The 26,653-nt window shown below is 43.3% G+C and overlaps 1 protein-coding gene and 1 long non-coding RNA gene across 2 annotated transcripts; one reads left to right on the top strand and one right to left on the bottom strand.

Annotated features, from left to right (window-relative positions):
- Window positions 1-4,391: 4,391 nt before the first annotated feature.
- Window positions 4,392-5,327, bottom strand: LOC120110663. Its single transcript, XM_039126243.1, has 3 exons — window positions 5,247-5,327; window positions 4,827-5,162; window positions 4,392-4,706 (listed from the first exon to the last, which is right to left on the bottom strand). Exons 1-3 carry the CDS (start codon window positions 5,325-5,327, stop codon window positions 4,392-4,394), a joined length of 732 nt encoding a protein of 243 aa, XP_038982171.1.
- A 20,453-nt stretch (window positions 5,328-25,780) lies between these two features.
- LOC120110560 lies at window positions 25,781-26,566 on the top strand. The gene is made up of 2 exons (XR_005511680.1): window positions 25,781-26,254; window positions 26,335-26,566. It is a non-coding gene; the product is annotated as an uncharacterized LOC120110560 (long non-coding RNA).
- Window positions 26,567-26,653: the final 87 nt, after the last annotated feature.

The raw sequence follows: 26,653 nt of genomic DNA, 5'->3' as shown, positions 1-26,653 counted from the left end.
AGGCCGGCTATCAAGGCCCAAATACTCGCCGACTTCATCGTGGAATGTACCCTGCCGGACGACCCCGAGTTGCCACCCGTATCCGCGGAGGAAGCCCCGAGGCAGCCATGGGTCCTGCACTCGGACGGGTCTTCAACCTCGGGGGGTAGCGGAGCCGGACTCATCCTCACCAGTCCAGACGGAGTGGTGGCCGAGCAAGCCTTGCGCCTCGAGTTCCCGGCCTCGAACAACGAGGCCGAGTATGAGGCTCTCATCGCCGGGCTCAAGCTGGCGAAAGAACTGAAAGTGGAAGACCTGATGGCCTTCAGCGACTCCCAGCTGGTAGTGAACCAGATCTAAGGAGACTTTGAAGCTAAAGAGCCATCCATGCAAAAGTATCTCCAAAAGGTGCGGGAATTCACGTCTGCCCTGAACTCTTTCAGTATTCAGTACATTCCCAGAGCAGAAAACTTCAGGGCAGACCAGCTGTCCAAATTGGCAACCTCCCGCATGAGCGAGCTTCCTAGGGGAACAACGCTCGAGTATCTTCAGATCCCCAGCACGGAGGAACCCGAGCCCACCATGTGCATCGACTCCGAGCCAAGCTGGATCGATGGGCTCGTCTGCTACCTCCAAGGCGGGACCCTACCTCGTGACGAGACGGAGGCTCGCCGAATCAAGCGCCAAGCCCCCCGGTATGTCTTGTACGAGAATAGGCTTTATCGACGATCATTTACTTCTCCCCTTCTCAGATGCCTCCGCCCCTCCGAGGCGGACTATGCCCTCCGAGAGGTCCATGAAGGGATCTGCGGAAATCACCTGGGAGGTCGGGCACTGGCCCATAAGATCCTGCGGCAAGGATATTACTGGCCCACGCTCCAGAAAGATGCTACGGATTTCGTCCGGAGGTGCGATCGGTGTCAACGAAACGCCAATATCCAGCGCCGACCTTCGGCCCTGCTGACTTCCATCATCGCCCCCTGGCCGTTTGCCCAATGGGGGATCGACATCCTGGGGCCCTTTCCCCTAGCCTTCGGACAAAGAAAGTTCCTGGTCGTCTCCATCGACTACTTCACCAAATGGGTCGAGGCCGAACCTGTCGCCCGGATCACCGAACAAAAGATGCGGGACTTCGTGTGGAAATCCATAATTTGCATATTCGGACTACCCCGTATCCTTATATCCGACAATGGCCGGCAATTCGATAATGTCCATTTTAGGGAATTTTGCTCTGAGCTCGGCATTGATCACCGTTTTACCTCGGTTGCCCATCCCCAGACAAACGGGGAGACTGAGGTAACTAACCGTACTATTTTGCAGGGACTCAAGGCTAGGCTTGATCGGTCCAAAGGATAGTGGGTCGAGGACTTGTACAATGTCCTTTGGGCGTACCGGACTACTTTCCGACTGCCCACGGGAGAGACCCCCTTCAACCTAGCATACGGCACTGAAGCCGTCATCCCGCTAGAGATCGGCCTTCCTTCTCCGAGGGTGGAGCACTACGACCCTGACACCAATTCCTCCCAGCTCAGGAGCAATTTGGACCTCATTGAAGAGACACGAGAGGTCGCCCGAGTTCGTATGGCAAAATACCAACAGCGAACGGCCCAATACTACAACTCCAGAGTCAAGCCGAAGCTTTTCAAAATAGGGGACCTCGTTCTCAGGAGAGCCGAGACTTCTCAACCGACCGAGCAAGGAAAGCTCGCCCCGAATTGGGAAGGGCCGTATCAAATCGCCCGGGTACAACGACCAGGGGCGTACAAATTGAAGTCCCTGGAGGGGACTCTGATCCCGCGAAGCTGGAACTCCGAGAATCTACGAATGTACCACCAATGAAACCCCTAGGGATTCAAGACAATCAGGACAATGGACTCAGCTTCCTTTTTGCAAATAATTCTCTTATCTTGATGACTGTAATTTTCTTCTAATAATGGGTCGCCTGTGATCCTCAGATTCTCCGGCCAAAATCGAGATGCCTCGAGGCTCGACCGTAGAGTCCCAAACTCCCTCGACCTCGAGAAGTATCGCAGGACGATGAAACGTCGACTGGCGCAAGATTCCCTCGACTAAGGTCGAGATGCCCCGAGTGTCGACAGTGCGTGCCCAGACCCCTCGACACTTCGGGAAGACGGGGTAGTACCTTCGCGGCCCCCCGTAGCGCCTCCTCGACTAAGGTCGGGATGCCCCGAGGGTCGACCGTAGAGAACCAGACTCCCTCGACCTCGGAAAGCGTCGCAGGTCGGTAGAGCGTGCCCAGACCCATCGACCTGACGAACGATTCCTCGACTAAGGTCGAGATGCCCCGAGTGTCGACAGTGCGTGCCCAGACCCCTCGACACTTCGGGAAGACGGGGTAGTACCTTCGCGGCCCTCCGTGGCGCTCAACACCAACAACGGGGTAGTACCTTCGCGGCCCCCCGTAGCGCCTCCTCGACTAAGGTCGGGATGCCCCGAGGGTCGACCGTAGAGAACCAGACTCCCTCGACCTCGGGAAGCGTCGCAGGTCGGTAGAGCGTGCCCAGACCCACCGGCCTGACGAACGATTCCTCGACTAAGGTCGGGATGCCCCGAGTGTCGACCGTAGAGAACCAGACTCCCTCGACCTCGGGAAGCGTCGCAGGTCGGTAGAGCGTGCCCAGACCCACCGGCCTGACGAACGATTCCTCGACTAAGGTCGGGATGCCCCGAGGGTCGACCGTAGAGAACCAGACTCCCTCGACCTCGGGAAGCGTCGCAGGTTGGTAGAGCATGCCCAGACCCACCGACCTGACGAACGATCCCTCGACTAAGGTCGGGATGCCCCGAGGGTCGACCGTAGAGTCCCAAACTCCCTCGACCTCGGGACGAAGCCGTGAGGGGTGGAAAGGGTGGTTCCACCCGGGGCGCCACAAAGTGGACCCCCGGGAGCGGTCGACGATCCCCGATCCCCGGAGCGGACAATACTTTCTGAAGCAGAGCTCTGCCACTGAGCTAGCGCGCATCCTACTTCGGTAGAGCGCCCACAGACCCGCCGACCTAACGCAAGATCCCTCGACCAAGGTTGGGGCGCCCCGAAGTCCGACCATAGGGTCTCAAGCTCCCTCAACCTAGAAAAGAGCTACAAATCAATAAAGCCTCCCCAGATCCTCTCAACTTCGGCGGGTGCCGTCGGGTCCGTGAGAAGCCCGAGCCCCCCTCTTACAAGCCAAAAATGACTCCGGAGGTTGACGAGGAAGGGAAGTAACCTACTTCGCCATGTGAAGCACAACTCTGAGAATGCAAGAGGTACATCTAACTCGACGCCCTCCTTGTCAAATTTTATCTACATACTGCTAATCATCCAACGTTGGAGTCCTATCTCGCCCCAAAGTCGGGCTACTCCAATGGATCGGCTTAAGACCGATCTCCTAACTACATTATGCATGCTCCGTTCGACAAGTCTCCACTTGTCAAGTCTCAACTGGTACAATGTCTTCATAAATTAGGGCCCAACTCGGCCCCCATACATAGACTCCGACGTCTAGCTGAGAAAGTGGTCCCGGCCGCGAGTGTACCAGCCGAACACAGATACTAAGGCGATCTTTAGAGATTCCAGCCTTACTCACCGAAACCTCGGTAAATTCCGAGAACGATAACCATGGAAACCTTCGGCGATAATTCGACTATTAGCCCGCGCTCCCTACAAAGGACCCGGAAGTCAAGTTCGGAAACCTGACTGGACTCCCCGAATAGCGGCACGAACAGACCTAGCCCGATCCTACTCGAAGGGCTAAGGCCCGACCTCAATGCCTTGGGATTTCCCTAAAGGCCGAACGTGACGACTTTCGCAATTCTAAGATCCGAGTTATAGGACTTAGAAAAATTTTCTGGAAACCTAAGCTCGGAGCTCCCTTTGCTCGGAATGACTAAGATCCGAGAAGGCCAAGGTATAACTCAGAAAAAAGGGCAACTTCATTAAGTAGCCCGAAAACTAAAATGCAAAGTTAGAGGTCGTCGAGGCGGTTAGCTAAGGCTCTAGCCTCATTCACGACAAGAAAGGAAAAGACGAGCACGGAATGACAAAAGTATTTTTTCATTGACAAAGGGCCGGAAGGCCAATTACAAAATTGGAGGTCGGCCATTCAAGAGCCGACCCCGGATACAATGAAAAAGAAAAAATACGCCAAGTCTTAAGCGGCGGCAGCAACATCCGCGGGGTCGTCCACGGTGATGGCCTCGGGACCTTCAGCCGGCACAGGCTCGGGGTCTTCTCCAACTGGCTTAGCACTTCCCAGATCATGCCATCCCCCTTCCCGTTTCAAGTCAGCACCTTTCTTTCTCCCTGACTTGTCTTGCCCACGCTTCTTTAGCATCTCTATCAGGGAAGGATCCATCTTCTCCACCTGTGCCTCCACAATCTCGTCCGCTGACATGAAAAAATGCGCCAAGCCTTAAGCGGCGGCAGCTACATCCGGGGGATCGTCTGGCACTGTGATGACCTCGGGATCTTCAGCCGGCACAGGCTCGGGATCGGGGGCAGGGGCCTCGGGTGCCGCCTCCGGGACGTCGTCCGTCTCAGCCGCCGGTGCCGCCTCCGGGACGCCGTCCGTCTCGGCCGCCCTCGTCGAAGGCTCGGCGGGGTCTTGTTCGTACAATCCTGCCTCGGATGTCAAAATGGTAGGAAGGTCTTCCGTGTCGGACCCGTAGCCTAGGTTCATCCTCGGACGGACCGTCGAAAGGTCGTACTGGGGACAGTACCGGGCCATCTGCACCCGGAAGTTCTCGAAACCCCGGAGCAACCCGTCGACTGTCTCCTCCTCTAACATGTCGCGGAACTCTTCCGACTCCTTGAAGAGTTCCACGGCATGTTCAGCTCGCTCGAGTGCCCTCCTCTCTCGGGCCTCAAGCTGCTCGATTCGGAGGCGAGAAACCCCGTCCTTGTATTTGAGGCCCGCGACCTCGGACTGGACCTCCCCCAAGCGCGCCTCTGAACCGTGCAAGGCCGACCTGGTCAGGGCGTGAGCAGCCCTTTCCTCCTCAAGCGCCTCCGCCATAGCAAGGCGCTCGGCCTCGGTGGCCTCTCGCCGAGCCTCGGCCTCGGCCAACGCCGCCTCCAGCTCGGCGACTCTCTTCTTGGCCGGTTCCAACTCCCGGCTGACCCGCCGGGTCTCTTCCTGACACCCCTGGGCGATGAACACCAGGGTGTCGAGCTCGTGAACATGCTGAAAAGAAAGAGACAAAATGATCGTGAGTTAAAAACATCTGGATTCGCTAATAACTTTAAGGAAATCAAGAAAAGGACTTACCCGGGCAGTGTTGCAGTAGGTACTGTCAACAATGTCCTCCAACGGAATGTTCCGGAACTCGGCCCGGTCCGCCGGAAGCATCGCACGCCGAAACACGGCACGTGCGACCTCAGCATCATGAATAGCTGAACTCCCCTCGGGGATAGGGGAGTCCAGCTCATCCGACTCCTCTTGAAAGTATCTTGAGGAGCTCGGTACGTCCGGCCTCGGGATCTCGGGGCCGCTTGCTCCAGGGCCCCTGGTCGGCTCAGGCCCCGGGCGCTGTGAGGAACCCGAAGCCGGGCCCTCCCGCTGGGCAATGGGGGCAGGGCAAGGAAGGGCCGATGGGCCCGCGTCACTAACGACCCGCGCCCGCCTCGGGTCGGCTGTGGAGGCCCCCGCCTCAAGGCCACTCGTCCCGGCCGACGTGGAAGCGCCGACCGACCTCGCCTTCTTCCGAGGCTGGGGTATAGCTCCCCCGGCCTCGGCCTCTCGCCTCCTCAGGCGGGAAAAAAGTGATGTGTTGCTGGTCGGCATATGGGGAATATCTGAAATCAAAAATTTCACTAAGTGTCAGACCAGTGGCAGTAAAAACAAAGGACAAGGAAAGAAAGTAATGTAACTACCCTTACCCTCGGGGCGCGCCGAGCTCAGACCCACGCTCGCCAGGGCGTCCTCCCGTAGGATCTCAGTCAGGTCGTAGCCCTTCCCGAGGGCTCGGAGAGAGTCCAGGGTCCTCTGCTCCCTCCCCGAGGGCTCGGAGAGCTTGTTGAGGGCCTTCAACCAAGGGTGTCCCCACCTCGGATTGAACCCCCACGGCGCCTCGGACGCCAGGAAGAAAAATTTCCCCTTCCACTCATGAATAGAGGAAGGGGCCCCGTGAAAGAGCGACATACCGCCTCGAAAGGCAAAGTATAGCCACTCCGCGTCCGCCGGGTTCTTCTTTAATAAGAAACACCGATGGAAGACGCTCACGGTAATCGGGATCCCATGCCCGAGACACAGGGAGAGGAACCCGATGATGGTTCTCCACGAGTTCGGAGCGAGCTGTGCTGGGACGAGTTGGTACTCGACCAGCAAGTTGTTCACGAACTCGTGAACGGGGAACCGCAGGCCCGCCCAGAGCGTCTCGCGGTAAACCGCGATCCGACCTGGGGGCGGCTGCGTCACCCTGTCTTCCGGCCCCGCAGTTTCGAGACGAAACCCGGGCTGGAAGAAAAACCGGGAGCGGATTAACTCCAACTCCTCCTCTGACAGACTTGACCCTACCTCCTCCGGACCAAGACCCATTTCACAGGAGAGCGAAATAAAATTAAAAGCAGAGGATGAAAACTGGGAGGAAAAGAGAAGAGGAACCCTAGCAATCACAGGGTAGGGACCTACTGGACATCGCCGGAAATCGCTCCGGGCACCGACGGCGAGGTTCGGTTGAGGAAGGAAGCAAGGGAGAAAGACAACAAAAATAAGAGGCGGCCAAATAAAACCTTTAGGGCAAACTCGAGGGGTTTATATAGACCCCCTTGACGGTCCAGATCGGCAGGGTCGGTTCCCATCCCCCGACCGGATTGCGCCACGTGTCGACCTCGGAGGCCGAGGCACCGTATTCACTCCGGATCAATAAATCAGGTTCGAAATCGAAGCCCCGTCCCATCGGACCTCGGGGCCTCATTATGGGTCCGCAGAATCGAATCGCCTTGAAGAACGAGCGGACGGCACCTCCGCTCCCCTCATTTAATAAGGCCCTGGGGCACGTGGAGCCCCGATGTAGCCTCCATCTCGCCGGATCCATGATCCAGTAATACGAGATCGGAAGCGTCCGACCCTAGATCATGCCACGTGTCCGTTTTGAACCCCGTAACGGCACACTCATTGATAAGCGGGGAGTCTCGATTACGGGATCGAGGCGCCGCCTCGTCGAGCCCGAGGACCCTCATCATGGGTCCGCCGCACGAAGCGATCTTGGCGATCCAAGAGACGCCACCCCCGTTACATCCGCTCCGAGAAACGTAAGGATACGAGCTCCACCATAAGTTCGCTGAATAAAGCAACCTCGAAACGCCCAAGGGCGCAGGTCTCGCCATAAAAACTCCGAGAAACACGAGGGCGCGGACGAGATTCGCCCCCCAACTTTAATGATAGACTTTACTTCCCACGTCCGAGCCCGCAAGCCGCTCGAACTCGGAAGTCGGGGGGTAGTGTTGGGGGAATAAGATTTTTTCCCCCCCAAGTGACACGAATGCCCCCAAGAAGCCGCACAATCGCCGACCCTGAACAGCCAAAGTCGGCATCCGACCTCGGAACGTCCGACCTTGGAACGCCCGACCTCAAGACATCCGACCTCGAGACCTCCGACCTAGAAAAATCCTGATGCTCAAGGTCTACCCTTGTCAGCCACCTACTACGGCCGTACTCCTCCGAGGTCCAACTGAGGACCATATCCTGCTGCTGCTTCAGCATTTATTGCGCATGGTCACTGTAAACCTCCAGTTCACTCAACAATCAATGCGGATCTCCGGCTTACTCCACAATTAATGCGGATCTCCGGCTTACTCCACATTTAATGCGTATGGCTCCTGTCATCTACGGACTCTCAGCTCTCCACGGCAAGTTAGCCCAGCAGAGTCTGGTCAACCATGATAAGTCTCTGATCTCGGCCATACCTCCGACACCAATGCAATGATTTGCCTGATAGCGTGCTGGTTCGGGTCGTACGACGCCCTCACCGCCGACATCAGCACAATGATTCGCCTGACCGTGCGCCGACCTGAGCCGCATGCCAAGCCGTACTATGGCCTCGCCCTGTTACATCACAGGTAAACCGACCCCCACCTATAAAAGGAAGCCTTGGCTTCTCAGGAGGGGGTTGGAAAATTCCGTGCCCTACAAACACTGTTTATCTCCTCTTTACACTATTTGCCCCCTCCCTGACTTGAGCGTCGGAGGGCCGGCGCCGGAAAGCCCGGCCACCGGTTTGTCTGCAGGCACCCAGACGGAGGACGCCGCCCGCTGACGGATCGCCGCCCCGCCGTGAGGACCCCCTGCTTCCTCTCTCCGGCCACCCCAAACGGAGGACGCCGCCCGCCGACTGGTCGCCGCCCCGCCGTGGTGACCCGCAGCTCCCTCTCCCTCGACCAAAGACTGCCCCCGGGTCCAATTTCCAGCAACATGGACGATGGTAAAACCTGAAATAATATATGATGAAGATGTTGTCACAAGATTGATCAAACTAATTTACATACTTAACAGATAAGTGTAAAGGATTGACAGTCACCAAAGGCGTGAAAGAACTACACTAATTAAATTTCAAAGTTCGTTGAACTTTTGGAGTTACATTGCGGCAGCCAATGCAGAGCATCAAACATGCCCTAAGGATGCCAAGGACCATTCATCTGGAGCAGATTAGTAGTGTCGGATATAGTAAGCTGGGTAAACACTTAATCGATAAGATCAGACATGGTTGCCCTTTCCATCTCAGCAGATCTGGTGAGCTTGTGGATTCTTAGTGATTCCTGGAGATTCAACGGAAATGATGTAAGTTTATTCTACTCAACCAACCCAGCTCTACAAAGCTTTGGAGCCTGAATAGATATGGATAATTGAAATTAAAGGAAGCTAGGTTCTTCTTGGCTTTAATTTCTGTATGATTTTTCAGTAATGTTGTAGTCAAGCAATAGAGAAAACAAAAGAAAATAAAAAGGAAAACGACGGGCTTTGGGTCAGCTTCCTTGTGGACAGGATGTGGTCAGGTGCACTGCAAGTGGATACTAAACTAAGCTTGATTTCCTTCCACCTCGAGATGCAGACAATGAGTTAAGTATATGAGAAAAGTATGAAAGAATATTCAAATCATATCATATTCTTCTGAAGCGTTTGGCCAACCGCAGGCCCCATGCATGGCAGCGACGTCAAATATCCTGACTGCTGTGGCATTACTCTCACGGCAAAGCATATCTATAGAAATGCCAATGGAGCTGTAGACCGAGAGATTTTTTTTGTGGTAAATCACATGAGGAAGAGCTGTCTTGGACATTTCGTGATTTGTAATTATGTTCTTTAATATCATCTCGAATATCCCTAACTTGTGGCTTCTAATTGCCCTCGAGAAGATCCTAGTAATACACATATACAAAATAATGCAAATTGTGGCTTGCCCATGTTCGCACAAAATATATGGCTGGTTCGTCGCCACGATAGATCTTTTGCTTGTGCTCTATGAGGGTGCAAAACTTCCTGTTCAATGATAGCTAGGTGTGAAATATGAATGCAAGTGTGCAGCATGTGCATAGACTAACGGCTCATTTATAGCAGTTATTGTCCCAGATTGAAATTAAGGTCATGATCTGACGGTTCATCATTATGCTTTTGTGGAAATGCCATTATCGAACTCCCTTTCCGTATGTCGTCTCCTCATTATAGTTCCATGTGTAAGTATTTTGCAGAAATTGATAGCCCGCGCCCTTTGGTAGACTGGATTACAACTTTCAATCGTGTTGACTGGGATTGGGACTTTAACACCCGATCCAGGCTTCAATATCACCCATGATACATTCTCCTATACGACTTTACTATATAAACATAACAATGCTTTTTTTTTTGGTAAAAAAATGTTATTCGCTAAAGGCACTACTAGGGTCATGTAGTGTTGAAACAGTCTGGTCGCTTCGCCCTGGTCTTCAGCCAGGACATTAACTAATAGGACCTCGAACTTACTATATTACTGTCGTCCAAACCCATTTTACTGTGAGCTCGATCTGCCCACCAGACCCGGATCCCATCACAGCTTGAATAGGTCCAAATAGTTTGTGCCGTCACTACTTTGACCGGTCCGAGCTGTGCTGGGTCTGAGTTCCACAAAAGCAACCTCATACTCTTATCCTTAAAATCTCTCTCTCTCTCTCTCTCTCTCTCTCTCTCCACATACGCTATTCCATTAGACTTAGGGCTCGTTTGGTTCGCAGAAAAATAAGGACAAAAAGTGTGGTTAACGAAAAAGTAATAAGATGCCTCTTATTTGGTTGGAGTTTCCAAAGGAGAAAGACGAAAAAGTATTATTCCCATGAGAATATGATTCCCACCTTTCATGGAAAAATTACTTTCCCATGAGCCAGGAATCACTCCACTTTTATTTTTTCACAAAAAAACCCTTCAATATTAAAGAGACATTAAAGACCTAACTTTTATTAAGGGTATAATAGAAATTACACATAACCTTTTCAGAAAAATGCCTTGATCTTTAGCCAAGACATTAACTAATAGGACCTCGAACTTACCATATTACTGTCGTCCAAACCTATTTTACTGTCCCTTCCTCCCCCCTATCCCTTTTTTTCATCAAAAAAAAAAAAAACCTATTTTACTGTGAGCTCAATCTGCCCACCAAACTCGGATCCCATCACAGCTCGAGTAGGTCCAAATAGTTTGTGCCGTCACTACTTTGACCGATCCGAGCTGTGCTGGGTCTGAGTTCCACAAACGCGACCTCATACCCTTAATTCTTAAAATCTCTCTCTCTCCATACGCTATTCCATTAGACTTATTGGAATTGTCACCATTGTTAATGAATGTTAAATTTATTTTATGGAATTGACATACATTTACCCGTTAGTACTTGAAAATGCTCGAGTCATCAAGGTTGCAAATGATTCAAGCGGCTTATGTGCAGCTATGAATCAGCTTAATTGAGACAGGCTTTGGCTCGTTGGAAAATAAAATGAGTCCACACAATTTTTGGAGCCCGAACAAATATGGATAATTGGAATTAAAAGAACCTCCGTTGTGCTTGGCTTTAATTTTTGTATGCTTTTTCAGTAATGTTATAGTCAAACAATAGGGAAAACAAAAGAAAATAAAATGAAAACGAATGGGCTTTGGGTCAGCTTCCATGTGGACAGGATGTGGTTAGGTGCACTTGCACGGGCATGCTAAACTAAGCTTGATTTCCTTCCACCTCGAGCTGCAGACAACGAGTTTAGCATGTGAGAAAAGTACAAAAAGATATTCAAGTCATATCATATTCTTAGAAAGCGTTTGTCGAACCCCGGGCCCAATGCATGGCAGCGATGTCAAATATCCTTAACAAGTCGCGGCATTACTCTTAGGACAAGGCATAGAGAAAGATCAATAGGGATGGTGATTTTTTTTTTGTAGTATATCACGCAAAAAAAGTACTGTCTCGCATATTTTGTGACTTGTTGTATTTAGATTTTTTTAGATATATTCATATTAGAATTGTATGAGCCATCTTGCGTAGAAAAAAGAAAACCTTTATAATCCAAAGGTGGAATGAAAACATATTTCTTTCCATGCCTGCACAAGAATCTGACAGAAGGGCCGTGTCTGGCTGCTTGCTGAGTACGCTTACTTGATTGAATAATAGACATAACAGATTGTCTTCATGAATGATCCCATCAGAGTCATTAAATATAATCTCCAATTGCTTAGCAAGGGTCGCCCTTACTCATTCTTCCACACATCCAACTCCTTAAGATTGATACACAGACTTGAGAAAGATTGCTCAAACAAAAAGAGGACATTAGTTTCAAAGAAATTGTTTAATGTGAATCCTATATACCAAGAGTCCAAGTGGCATAATTCATAATCTCTGCTTGGTCATAAACAAGATTATAAGATCATCAAAACTACCACTGATCATGCTTTTGGAAGAACATAATATATCACAAAAGACAGGTCAGAATAATACTAAAATTATAATATAGTGGAGAAAATGACTTGCATCATCAAGTGGGTACCTTTGAGCGACTGGATTAATAAATGATGGAAAGTCCAGTAATCATACCATCCAGTGAATAGTGATATATTGGCACATTTTTTAATTATCAAACATCCTTGCAAGAAGAATCTAACAATATGTGACATAATGATGAGATCATAATATGGTAGAGAAAAATGGCTTTAATCTTCCACAAAAAATCCCCAGTAAAAATAGCATTCAATAATACATTAGCACATAGTAGTGATCTCAAGAAAGAAAGATTTGAGCACAGTGTCGCAACAAACAAATTTTTTTTTTATTTAAAAAAAGAGCATTTCTATCAATATGAATTCATAGTGTTCACTCCTCTAACCATCATGTCTCATGTGGCAAACTCAAACTACAAGAGCAAAATGACTCCTACAAGATCATAACTTCAATTCTCTATATCCCTCTACAAACATACAAACTAGTTATAAAAAAAATTAAAAATAAATTAAAATAAAGTGAAAACATAAAATATATAAAAGTAAAATGAAATATATAATAAACATGAGAGAACATAAACTCAAAAAAAAAAAACTGAGTTTTCAAAAGTGAAAAAAAAGATGCAAAAAAACAGAAAATATTATACTATAAAGGAAAAATAAATCAAATTTTAGTAAACAAAATAGAATGATATTTGAGAAAATCATAAAAGACCAGATTGCTGAAACCCTATTAGAGAACAGATCAGAAACAAAATGAAATAAACTTAAAACTGATTAACGCATGAAAAGATGACAAAATAGTTGATTAAAAAAAGTGGAAATAAAGAAAGCTGGATTTCTAAAAGTAAAAATATGATGGAGCATTAAAAATTTAGTAAAATAAATAATTTGTCTTGATTTTTGTTTCTAGGTTTAATTATGTTCAACAATATAAGTTATATCTTTTTCCCCTTAACATTTTATAGTATCTCTCTTTTTTTCTGTATCTAAAAGCATAGTGCATTAGATATGCCTATCAAGGAGTAGGCACCATTTACAATAACATAAAGTTGGCAGATATGCATTGGTACCAAAAATATAAAAAACACAACCTTATCACCCACCAATGTATTAATAAAAAGGGTTTTTTGCATTAATATTCTCCTAAATATCGAATATTGCATGAATACTCTCCCAAAATTGATATTTTCATATATATCCTCGTAAAACACTTGTTTTGCTATTCTATCTTTTTTTATCCTTATTTTTGTATATGTTCCCATGCCATCTAACGCCGTTAAAAAAGTAACGATTTCAAATTAAAATGATTAAAATATTCTTAATGGGTAGATGTGTAAAAAGAAATATTTACAAGGCGATCGCGATGGAGAAAAAAATAATTACAAAATTCTATTTTATTTTTAATTAAAATAAATATAGTTTTTATTAATGGTGTTAGAAGAACCGCTATATTAGGGGCATTTGTACGAAAACAGTGTTTTATGAGGGTTCAAAAATAAATATAAATTTTAAGAAGATATTTATGCAAATTTGAATTTTCAGAAGGGTATTTATGCAAAAATCCCTAATAAAAAGATTTCAAGCATCTAAATTTGATTATTATCCAAATTACTAAAACTAAATCATAACATATTGGAATCCCACTTGCCATGTTTTTGATACAAACAGATTCTACAACATCAAAAGCTACAGCTAGCTTCATGAATAAGATTGTCAGTATTCTTGTAGCAACAAATCACCAAATTATCTATCGAAGTCCTAATTTACCATCTTCATTGTGCACGCGCACGTATGTGTGTGCGTATGAGAGACAAGCATTGATGTAAAATGGATGAATCGAAATTTTCCTATTCAAACACAAACACATAAGTTCAGCACCTTGGAAGAAAATAAGTGGGATTTCATGGAGCAACAAGTGCAATAAAGAGCACCGCTCATCCAAAAGTGTAGTGATTCAACAACGAAAATCACATTCAACATCTGCATTAAATAAAGTTAATAGCAATGGCAGACCCCATGGTACAAGAATTACAGATCTTTTCCTTGGATGCTGATTAGAAATACCATCAAGCTATTGCAAAAGATTGCGGCGGTCGAGTCGGGCTTTGACCCGTTGTTGGACCTGGGCAACTCGGTGAGCGATGTAGATGGTGGTGGGCCGGCCGGGACGCAGGCTGGCCCAGAGGTCCACATGTTGGATGTGGGCAAAGGCCCTTCGAACAAGCTGCCCAGAAGCCCGACGTCTGGGTCAACTGACGCGGGTCTAGGCCAAGCTACTATGGGCCGGCCCGGTAGCTCGGGTCGAGCCACCTGCCATGATGATTTGGGCGAGTCTGTGGAGGCTAAGCGGCTGACCGGGCCCAACTAGGGATCGAGGTCGGGTCAGGGTGCCCGGGAGCTGGAGATGTCACCGCTTCCCGCTGCTTCTCCAGCGTCATCTCTGGTGAGGGCGGCCCCGACCTCGGTGAACCCTGATCCACTCTCCCCCCGCCGCCTTCACCGGGGATGTCGGCAGTGACGTCCCTGGGTCTGTTCCGAGAGGCGTTGCACTAGGTGGTGGTGTCTCGGGAGGCATGGACGCGGAACCCCCAACATCTGGGCTGGGGGGGTGGTGGCCAAGAAGATTGCCAATGGCGTGTGCTGCTTTGGGGCCCCTGGATCACCTTTCGGCAATGAGGATGGTGATGTCAACAGTGATGGGGGAAGCTTCTGATTTGGCCGAAGGTGGAGTCGATGGTAGGGCAGCCCAGTTTGATGCGAAGGTGGGTGAGATCTTCTGCAGTGTGGAGCGGGGGCCCAACTCGCGGTGCAGTGCAGAGCCAGTGGTGTTGGGGGAAGGCGTCAGCCCCGTCGAGGGTGTTGGGATCGGCAAGGGGCTGGTCCAGGCTGGGATGAAGGGAGCTGGGGCCCAATGCGAGGGTGAGCAGGGGCTCGACCGGCAGCGTGATGCGAAATGAAGATTCTTGCTTGGAACTGCAAGGGAGCGGCCAAGCCCTCCTTCAACACTTCTTTTAGAAGCCTGGTCCAGGTGAACGACCCGAACATCTGCTTCCTGTGCGAGACAAGGCTCTCTCGAGGTGGCCTTCGTCGAGTGCAAAATCACCTTGCAGCTGTTTGGGAGTCTTTTGCAGTTGAGTCTCAGAGGCTATCTGGGGGTATCCTGGTGCTGCAGAAGCGAGGGGTAGCCATTGTGGATGTGTTCTGCAACTACCCTCAGAAAGTTGTAACGGTAATTTCTGAGCCGAATGAGGCTCCTTGGTTTTTGTGTGGTGTGTATGCTAGTACTTACTACAGGATGAGAAGAGTCTTTTAGGGCAAGGTCACCAACCTTGTCTCCCAAGGGTCCCAACCGTAGTGGCGGGCGATTTCAACCGCATCCTGGGGCTAGTGAAAAGAGAGGTGGTAGAGCCTACACTGATAAGGTGGAAAGAAGGAAGTTCCGAAATTTTTTGGCAACGAATGGACGGGTGGATCTCGAGTTCTCTGGTCGAGTTTCATCTCATGCAACAATCATGATGGTCGCGTCAGAGTTTGGGAGAGGATCTATAGGGTTGTCACGTCGCCTTGTTGAATTCAACACTTCCCCACCTACTAAGTTCATATGAAGAAATCAGATGGGGATCCAGGTGATAGATAAAGTCACCAAGTAAATCACTTCAAATTGCAGGTAAATGATATTGATGAGAAGATTTTGAGGAACAATGCACATAATTGAATTATATTTCTCAATGTGTGGCCAAATATTTTCTTTTGATGTAGTTGTTACATTGGGTTGCTTTCCATGACCTATTCCAGGTCTGGTTGCCAGAGGGGCAAGAGATAGCAGTTAAAAGGCTTTCTTCCCATTCAGGATAAGGACTAATAAGTTTGAGAATGAAATTCAGCTTTAGCCAAGCACAGAAATTTGGTAAGACTTTTAAGGTGATGCATTCAAGGAGAAGAGAAGATACACATCTATGAATACATGCCAAACAAAAGCTTGGTTTTCTCTTTTTCTCTATGGTTTGTTATCAGATAAACGAACTACTTCAGCTCTTCAACTTTCTGTATTACTCTTCATCAATTTCTGTAAATTCTGTCCCACATTCTCTTGATGTTGCCTGGACTCGACCAGTGGAGCACTTTTAGACTGAGGTAAGCGCTTCCACATCATTGAATGAATAGCACGAACCTCTTTATCTTCACAAGCTCTCTCGACTGTGAATTGTCCATAAGGATCTGAAAGCCAGCAATATTCTCTTGGATGATGTCTGATGTCTTTAGCTTTCATGTGTTGCTTTAAGAGCTTATAAGTGGAAAGAGGAATGCTGACTTTCATCAACATGGCAACTCTCTTAACTTCCTAGGCCATGTGAGCATCAGAGCTGATCGATACCTTTTTATTGCCTTTTCTTCCTAAACAAAATCTAGTTATATCTTATCAGCTAATAGTGTGACGGAATTGTCAGGCATGGAAGTTATGGAAGATGGCAAGTGGTTGGAGCTTATAGATCCATAATTAACTGGTGAATGTCCCAGACATGCGGCAGCAAGATGTATTCACATGGCACTAATGTGTGTGCAAGAACATGTCACTGATTGACCGACCGAGGCAAATGTTATTCCTATGCTTACTGGTAAAAGTGCAGCTTTACCAGATCCAAAGCAGCCTGGTTTCTGCACTGCTAGAATTTCAACCGAAGGATATTAAACGTCAAAAATGAATGGAAGCTTTTCTCTAGATGATGTGATCATCACACTTCCAGATGGTCAGTAGTACTGTTTAGATTTATCAATTATACAGAACAGAACATCAACATAAATGCAAGTGGGAATACCTCACCAATGAAGAAAAACTTGCAAGAACTGCATGAATCCTTAACTGCTTATAATGGTGGTGCATGTGAGTCCACCAATGAGTTAATAAATGGTTTATCAGCAAAGGTTTAGTTCTATTCAGGCACAAAAAGATTTCAAATAAGAACATCTTGAAAAAAAAAAAATTAAAGCTACTAGCCTACTACAGATTACTAGAAAAGTATACCTTACATCCATGATCCCTAGAAGCTCTTGTATCCGTGCCGCAACTAGGAAACTATTTTCTGGAGATCTTCTGTACCCTCCGAAAAAAACAGTAGCTCAAACCATTAAGATTTGTGGTTTCTAGCAATTATTGATCATATAAATTTGGAAGCAATGCACTAGAAAGGTGTTTGAATGCGTATAATAAAGATTGTCATTTGCTAGTAATGATCAAGATACTTTGAAAAAATATGCCTTTTTTATTTGGGAATATTAAGTTTAGAACATAAATTTCTTAGATTGGCATCAGTTTTCTGTGGCATCATATCTCAGTTTTTATAAGTTGATTTGTTTTTGTCAGTTTCCAAATAGGAAGTTCATTCTCTTCATCTTCCCACAATTGATTTTCCAAAGTGAAGCAGCATGATTGGAAAATTACAGAAGGGAGAGGGAGAAAAGTCATACTTACAAGCTCAACGAAAGTGAAACTTCCTGTTATCAACTTGTACAATGAAAACATTCACACCATAGGCTGAAGGTCTGCTACCTATACATACCATGACGATGAGCAACACTAAAATATGGCTGAGTTTTATGCTAATTAGTTGGTTAATGTCTGATACATGTTGAATACTTTCTCATGGTTGGTGCCTTACAAGTGGATCCCTCTATATGGAAACCCATATACTATGGAATGAGAATCAGGGATTCCATGAGGTTCATGACTGCAATGAGCTTATAAGAATCTTGATAACTGATAATAAAAATTGGAGAAAAAGGCCTCACGCTCAACTTAGGCACAAGCCCCTACAACTTCCACAAAAAGAAGTCTCAAAATCTACACCAATAAGCACAAGAAGTCACACTTCTAGTTTTCTCAAGAGCACCAAACTTGCCATTTTCAAACATGTGACCTCCAAAAGTTTATACCACTTAAATATAGTTTTCCAGTAAATGCACACAAACATACACATGAGTAAAATAAATCTCACATGCATTGCAGCTAATGTAAGTTTATAGATGAAAAGATGATATATAAAAGAAATCGTTATGGTACCAAAATCAGCAACCCCTTTTAAGGGCATTAAATGCACTAGCATTTGGCATGAGTAAATGCATATGGTGCTCTAAGTTTGTGGTCAGCACCATATCAACATTTCATCTTCAAGCAACATGTATTTGACTGGTTATATATGCACTCCTTATCATTAGTGCCCTGGGCCGCTTTTGAATGGTATCTTCCATTTTAGGCACCTAGCAACAACACCTATGACTCCCAAGACAGCACCTGGTGACAAGATATTTTAGAGGACTATTGAAATTTACCATGTTGGTGATAATGGATCATTTAGGACTATCTTTTTATCCTAAGATGTTTTCCATGTGAGCTACAAAGATTTTGTTTCTCTTTCCTTGTTTCTGTTTCCCATTGAATCTACATAAGTGATACAACTACTCAAAATTTACAGCATTAGATATGTAACTTTCAATAGTAACAAAAGCTTTTATAGCAGCATATTGAAGTATCACAGAATATCAAAATATTTAATTTTAATGACATTATAATATTTCTAAAGCAGTATTACTACATGCATTTTGCAATTCATATAAATGGTTCTAAAATAAAAACCAAATAGTTCTTTAACAAATTAGGAAACCTCTAACTATTCCAGATAAAGTACAAAAATGCAAAATGTGGCCTCCAATTCTGAATTCAATGTGATCCCTTTGTAAGGAGCCTGATCACCCCACATGAGGCAATTAGATGGCCATCAGACACAACATATTCCTGTTTAGGGAGTTTGAACTTTGAACAGAGATGCCAAACTATTCCTACTCAAATACATGAATGCCATGTTTTTTGCTCACCCAATGCTCCAACATATAGAATCAAATAATTTGGTATATAACATGATGATAGAAACTCCGTGCTCATAACAGCTTAAAATAACAAAAAGATAAAGTTCAAATAAAAGAATAATTTAAAATACCACCCACTTTCATAGAAATAATCAAAATATGAAAACCGTGAAGACATCAAAGTAAATACCTCAAGAACATCAGTTGCAACTTTGCAGAGAAAAAGAATACTTTTAAACACCTGAACAACAAAAGACAGGTAAGCATAATAGCAGTACAAGTATGATACAGTAAAGTCCAGTAACCTTACCATCCAGTGACCACAAAATTCAATATGAAACAACCCAGCAAAAAGGCTTTAATCAATTAGTTCCCGAGTTGATAAGTTCGAACAGAGACAAAAACAAATAGATTCAATCAATTCTTGAAAGATGTCTACTTTGATTCCCACTGTTTATCTCAAAAGCCCATAGAGAAAAATTTAACATCAAGTATATGTAATCAGTATATAATTGAGTAGAGAAAATCCAGATTTTTATGCATAAAGGTTTTAGCTCCATTCCCTCCATCCATCTCAGACATTACAACAGGAAGAGATCACACACCAAGTAGCATAGAAATTGATGCAAACAAAAACAACCAGATAATTCTTAGTCATAGACTATTTGTCTCGATCAATCAGAGAAATGCCTAGAAGACAAGATCTAATACCACATAAAAAGTAACAAATTCAAATAAATAAACATAGAGACCTTTGTGGTTTCTGTGATCAATATATCATTCAATCCAGCATTCTTAATTGATATTGGATAATAATTTCAAAAGCTTAATAAGCAAAAATACTACATTAATGCTAAAACAGTCATTTTTATAATATATTTATTACTTTCTTTTCTTACTAGTAAACCAGCACATAAAAATTGCATGTCAAAAGGAAAGACCATTTTTATAGTACATCATACATATTATTATAACTATTATAAATTGACAGAAGGGCCAAGTCTGGCTGCTTGCTGAGTACGCTTACTTGATTAAGTAATAGACATAACAGATTAGCTTCATGAATGATCCCATCAGAGTCATTATTTTGAATATAATCTCCAATTGCTTAGCAAGGGTCGCCCTTGCTCATTCTTCCACACATCCTACTCCTTAAGATTGATACACAGACTTGAGAAAGATAGCTCAAACAAGAAGAGGATATTATTTTCAAAGAAATTGTTTATTGTGAATCCTATATAACAAGAGTCCAAGTGGCATAATTCATAATCTCTGCTTGGACATAAACAAGATCATATGATCATCAAAACTACCACTGATCATGCTTTTGGAAGAACATAATATATCACAAAAGACAGGTCAGAATAACAGTAAAAATATAATATGGTAGAGAAAATGACTTGCATCATCAAGAGGGTACCTTTGAGTGACTGGATTAATAAACGATCGAAAGTTCAGTAATCATACCATCCAGTGAATAGTGATATATTGGGACATTTTTTAATTATCAAACATCCCTGCAAGAAGAAAATAACAATATGTGACATAATGATGAAATCATAATATGGTAGAGAAAAATGGCTTTGATCTTCCACAAAATATCCCCAGTAAAAATAGCATTCAATAATACATTAGCACATAGCAGCAATCCCAAGAAAGGACGATTTGACACAGTGTCGCAACAAACAACTCTTTTTTTTATAAAAAAAAGGAGCATTTAACAATATGAATTCACAGTTTTCACTCCTCTAACCATCATGTGACATGTGACAAACTCAAACTACACGAGCAGAATGACTCCTACAAGATCATAACTTCAGTTCTCTATATCCCTCTACAAACACAAAATGGAATATTCAAACACTTGTTATAAAAAAGATTAAAAATAAATTAAAATAAAGTGAAAACATGGAAAATATAAAACTAAAATGAACTATATAATAAACATGAGAGAACATAAACTCAAGAAAAAAAACTGAGTTTTCAAAAGTGAAAAAAAAAGATGCAAAAAACAGAGAAAATTATACTATAAAAGAGAAATAAATCAAATTTTAGTAAACAAAATAGAATGATATCCGAGGAAAGCATAAAAGACCAGATTGCTGAAGCCCTATTAGATAACAGATCAGAAACAAAATAAAATGAACTTAAAACTGATTAATGCGTGAAAAGACGACAAACTAGTTGATTTAAAAAAAGTGGAAATAAAGGAAGCTGGACTCCTAAAAGTAAAAATATGAAGGAGCACTAAAAGTTTAGTAAAATAAATAATTTGTCTTGATTTGTGTTCTAGTTTTAAATATGTTCAACAATATATGTTATGTCCTTCTCCCCTCAATTTTTTATAGTATCACTCTTTTTTTCTGTACTTAAAAGCATAGTGCATTAAATATGCATATCAAGGAGTAGACACCATTTACAATAACATAAAGTTGGCAGATACGCATAGGTACCAAAAATACGAATAACACAACCTCATCACCCACCAATATATTAAAAAAAATATTTTAAGCATTCAAATATGATTATTATCCAGATTATTGAAACTAAGTCATATTATATAGGAATCCCACTTGCCATGTTTTCGAAAGAGTTATGGATTCTACAACATCAAAAGCTGCAGCTAGATTCATTGAATAACATTGTCGGTAATTCTTGTAGCAACAAATCATCAAAATTCTCTACTGAAGTCCTAATTTGCCATCTGCATTAAGTGTGTGTGTGAGAGAGGGAGAGAGAGAGAGACAAGCATTGATGTAAAATGGATGAATCTAATTTTTCCTATTCAAACACAAACACATAACTTCAGCATCTTGGAAGAATATAAGTAGGATTTCATGAAGCAACAAGTGCTTTAAGAGAGCACCGCTCATCCAAAAGTGTAGTGATTCAACGACGAAATCACATTGAACATCAGTGTTAAATAAAGTTAATAACAAAGGCAGAGCTCATGATACATGAATTACAGGATCTTTTCCTTGGATACTAATTAGAAATACCAAATCAAACTATTGTAAAAGACTGCACATGTATATCGGCCAGAAAAATAAAGCAGACAATAAAAATTACAATAACTGCATTCACAAGCAAGCTAGGCGACGCCTATAGAGGAGTCACTATGATGTGTAAGTAGACAAAGATAATACACAGATGAAGCCATCTGAACACAAATAAGAAGTATTTACTTCAATCACCAACCCAAGTACCAAATGTTTCAAAGAAGTATCAGCAAACAAATGGAAGCAGACAATTAACAAAACAAAAATGCTTACAGACACTAGCATATAGAAATTCCCCTGTTAACCGCACTGCTTACACCTCTGCATGAACCAAATGATTGCATAACAACAGAACAAATAGACAAAACCCCACTCAAACACATAAATTAAACTCCAAATCCCACTCAAGCCAAGAAAAGCAAAAGCAGCAAAGACATTGAGAATTCATCCCAATCATCACGTGATAGTGTAGAAGATTAAAATCAAAAACTGTCAAAAGATCAAAAAGAAATATCCTTTTGAATGCCAGATGCAAATCAAGGGGAAAACAGAGAATAATATGAAAGATATATCAACAATAAAGTAAACCCACTTCAATCACTAAAAAATATCTCACAGAGACTAGAAACTCCACAAGAATGCAAACATCATCAAACATGTTAACAATATAATCGAAACTAAACAAGGAATTTTTATAAAATCATAGGAACAATTAGTTCTATCAACCTATTCATAAGGAAAATGATCTAACACCATGTTCAGCAAAATCTATTCAAACTGGCATAAAAACAAACCCCAAGAACGAAAATAAATCATCAAAACTAGAACTAGATGATCATCACAAAACTAGAACCCAACAAATCATAGCTAGGACACGAAATAACACGGAGACCACCGCCTAACCCTAAAACCATATTAGAAATCAAGAACCGACCAAACCCGAACTTGAAACCAAGAACAATCACTGGAATCCAAAGAACACCGATACCAAACTAGATAACAAGAAGATATAACCCTAAAACCAGACTAGCAATCGAGAACCAACTAAAACCGAACCGGAAACCAAGAAACATCTCAGCAAACCAAAGAACGCCGAAACGAAACTTGAAAACAAGAAACAAGTATTCAGTAACCGAATCAAGAATGCAAGAAAGGCGAAAAGATACGAAATGGGGACGGATCGCTTGCCTCCAAGTCGCCGTTCTCGTCTTCCGGAGGCGGCCGAGGTTGATAGCGGGATCACCGCTGCAGGGGCGCAAAGAAGAAGGCCGACTCCAGGGTTGTGACTGCCCGGCTCGCCATCCTTTCAAGCCATTCGCGCGAAAGAGAGCTCAGGTTCTCCATATCAAGGCGGCCAGATCGCCAGATCCCGGTTGGGAGAGAAGGGGAGAGGGTCGGAGGGAGGATAAAAGTCCCCACATATATATAGGCGACGCCGAAATTATTTCAGGTTCTCTCCCAACCGGGATCTCAAGCCTCTCGCGCGAACGCCGAAATAATTTCAGGTTCTCGATCGCCAAATCCTGATGGATCGTTGGGATGGAACGGGGGAGAGCGAGAGGGAAGATAAAAGTTTCGACGAAGGGCCCTATATGTAGGCGACGTCAGCTTCACCTCCACGTTACTTAAAATAAATTAAAATAATAATTTTTCATAAATAAAAATTGAATTTTGAACAACATTATTTTAATAACGGGCGGAGCGCCATAAAAGCTGTCACGACGGATGTTGATGTTTGCCATTAAACGTAGTTGCGAGTCCCTGACTTTTCATGCATTGATGGCATTTGCACCATTATAAAGATCATGGTTTTAGCCACCCCTAATAAATTTTTAAGATAAATAATATAGAAATAAATAATAGTTATTATCTTTCATTATTTTTTCTTGCAATAAATTGTCATAATATTAATAACAACCATTCTCTTCACTTGTAAGTTCTTACAAGCAAAATATGTTTTCCAAAATTCAATTTTTTATCTCAAAATTCTCTCCAATAATAATTCTAAGATCCAACAATTAGTATCATTTTATAACAATAATTATTCTTTCAGTGCTTATTTTAATACTGAATGTTTGTTTTAAGACACATAATTGTTATTATAACCGTTATAATGCTCAATAATAATTTTTATAAGGCCTTATGTTCATTTTATATAGATGTTACAATTATGATTTTAAAAATATTTATCCACAAATGCCTTTAATATTTCATAAGTCCCTAACTTGAAGCTTTATATGGACTGCATCTTTTTGTAGTTCTTTTTAATTGAAAATCTACGAGTCGACCTTCAACTATTTATAGACTATTATATGCAATCTCTGGATGGAGGACAATGAAAATAAAATTACATATATATTCTTAATTAAAATGTGACTCAATTACAGAGAGAAATAAGAGGAAGAAAGATAGGTGAGGGGAAAGAAGATGCTATGGTGTCTATAACTAATGTGTACTTTAATAGTTTAATTAATTAAAAATATTGGTTAATTATACAAGAATGACCAAAATATTTGATTGGAAGAGCTAAAGGTATTTATCAAATTGTTTGAGATATTTTAGATATTTATATAATGACGGCCAAAACTTGAGCACAATAAAACTCAATTTTATTTGCATTTAGAAGTACTTTGGATTTAAATTTTGAATTGAGGCCACCCAAATATCTCATGAGAACTGTAACTTGGGTAAGTTGGATTGTCTTAAGTTGAGAACTAACTCTAGCTCGACCAAAATATATCTCCCAACTCTATTCAAAGCCAATACAATCTTGTGTTTTGATTTCTCCAACCCAATACAACCTGGTCCCACCTTAAGCTGATTGAATGGGTTAGTATTTAGTTAAATTGGTTTGGATTAGATTTATTGAGTTAGGTCAAGTCATATAGGTAATTCAGGAATGGCAAAACAATTTTAAGATTCGTATTATGTTAATGTTGGAGTGGTTGAAATCTTATATGCATTATCTAGGTTTATGACCTAATAGAAATGAAGATGTAGTTAAATGAAGCATATAAATATTTATTCAAAATATAATATAAACTTAATTATTTATAGATGGGATTGGATCAGATTGGGTTTTGGTTTTAAGCACAATCCTAACCCATCCTTACTTGGGATAGGATTGGGATTTTCAAGCCTAACCCAACTCAAATTTGTAAAAACTCTGTAGTAATCCAATATAAACATGCATACTATTGGACTCAATCAAGGATGAATTTTGACACAACAATAAGGTTGCTCCATTGCAACTTGAAGGACATTGCTTTGAAACATGAAAAGAACTTCTGTATACATAGAGGTAAGGTTGCGAATTTCATCCTTTCCGGGCCTTGTAATGGTGAGAGCCTTATACGTTGAACCATCTCTTTTAGTTCAGCTGAATCGATGTTACACTCCTAGTCACCGCATCCCATGAAAACTAGAATAACTATATATTTCATGCATTCCTGTTAAGATGATAGGCTCTGACAAATCTTTTGTCATGATTATATGGGAGGTGGATTCCCACCATGCAGAGAAAGATCAATGTAGATGATAAAATTTGATGCTTGTACACCCAAATTTTAGTTAGGGATCATTGCCTATTGTATATTGTATATGATTTGAGGGAGAAATGAATAAAAACCACACAACAGGGTTTATAAGCCAAGGAGTTCACCTAGGTCGTGAAAAAGGACACTCTAATAACTTGCCATTTAGGTTTTGGCTTCTTGAAAAAAAAAAAAAAAAATCTCATTACTGATCTAATAGTGAATAAAGAGACCCTACAAAAAATAACTTATTAAATCCAATTCTTGTCCGAAGAGAAAACGCCAAATTAAAAACCGATTTTTAGTGGATTACGTGGGACCCACCGTATCATACGTAACGTTTATGCAGGTTGTCTCCTAACAGCTGGCATTACGTGGATTCCGAATGGGACCCACCGCATCTCCTATCTTACAGATTGGGCCGCACCTTTCCAACTCATTGTTTCCCCCTTCCATTCTAGAACACGACGGAGAGAGGGTCGAGGCAGAGGAGGCCCCTTCCATGATTTCCCATTCACTACGAATCTTCACCAGTGCTTTCGGTGTTCTATCTCTCATCTCTTCTCTCTTTCTTTTCTCGTTCACTTTCTTGTTCTTCCTTTCATGAGATCCTTGGTCCTCCTAGGGTTTTGAACAAATGCCGAGTGTTTCTGACCTAGGGTTTCGATTCTTGCTTCACTTGTTTTTTTGAGTTCCAGTGAAAATTAACTGTTTCTTGTTCCAGTGGGGATTTTCATCGATTCTTGGAGGGTTTTAGCTTGTGGGGTTTTGATTCATTGTTAGTTTCTTCTATTTCTTGATTCGTATTATCATTAATATTTTTCTGTTTTAGTTTCAAAAACTGAAACTAAGGGAAGTGACAGAAGGGCGGTAACTTAACCGAGTAGATGATGAAGAAAGAGAGGATCTTGGTGCAGCACCAATGGACATAACGGTAGGTTGGTCGATGTTCGGTGTTTATTTTTTGTTTATTTTTTTTTAAATTTTCACAGTGCTACTGAAAATATGGTGCAGCCTTGCTTTAACCAAATATGAATGAAACTTCTAATCAAATGGAGGGCAAAGGGTGAAGGAAGTAGGGACCATGGTGGCTTAGATGCATGGGAAGGACTCTGATGGAACTGATGATGAGAGGAGAGGATCAGGACAATCAGGGTTGTAATGGTGGAAAGAGATGATGGGAAGGAAGTAAGGAATAGAATATTGTAAGAAGATATATAAGATATATGAAAATTTCATTTGTTTATATGTTGTTTATTTTAGCATTATTAATGACAAATTCTCCAACTCAGGGGATTTTGTTGCAATAGCTCAGGTGAAAATGTATTCTGTT

The sequence above is a fragment of the Phoenix dactylifera genome, chromosome 4 (genome assembly GCF_009389715.1).
Source record: "Phoenix dactylifera cultivar Barhee BC4 chromosome 4, palm_55x_up_171113_PBpolish2nd_filt_p, whole genome shotgun sequence".
NCBI classification, from domain to species: Eukaryota; Viridiplantae; Streptophyta; class Magnoliopsida; order Arecales; family Arecaceae; genus Phoenix; species Phoenix dactylifera.
The sequence above is the reverse complement of the archived record's forward strand: the minus strand, read 5'-3'. Positions and strand labels throughout refer to the sequence as shown.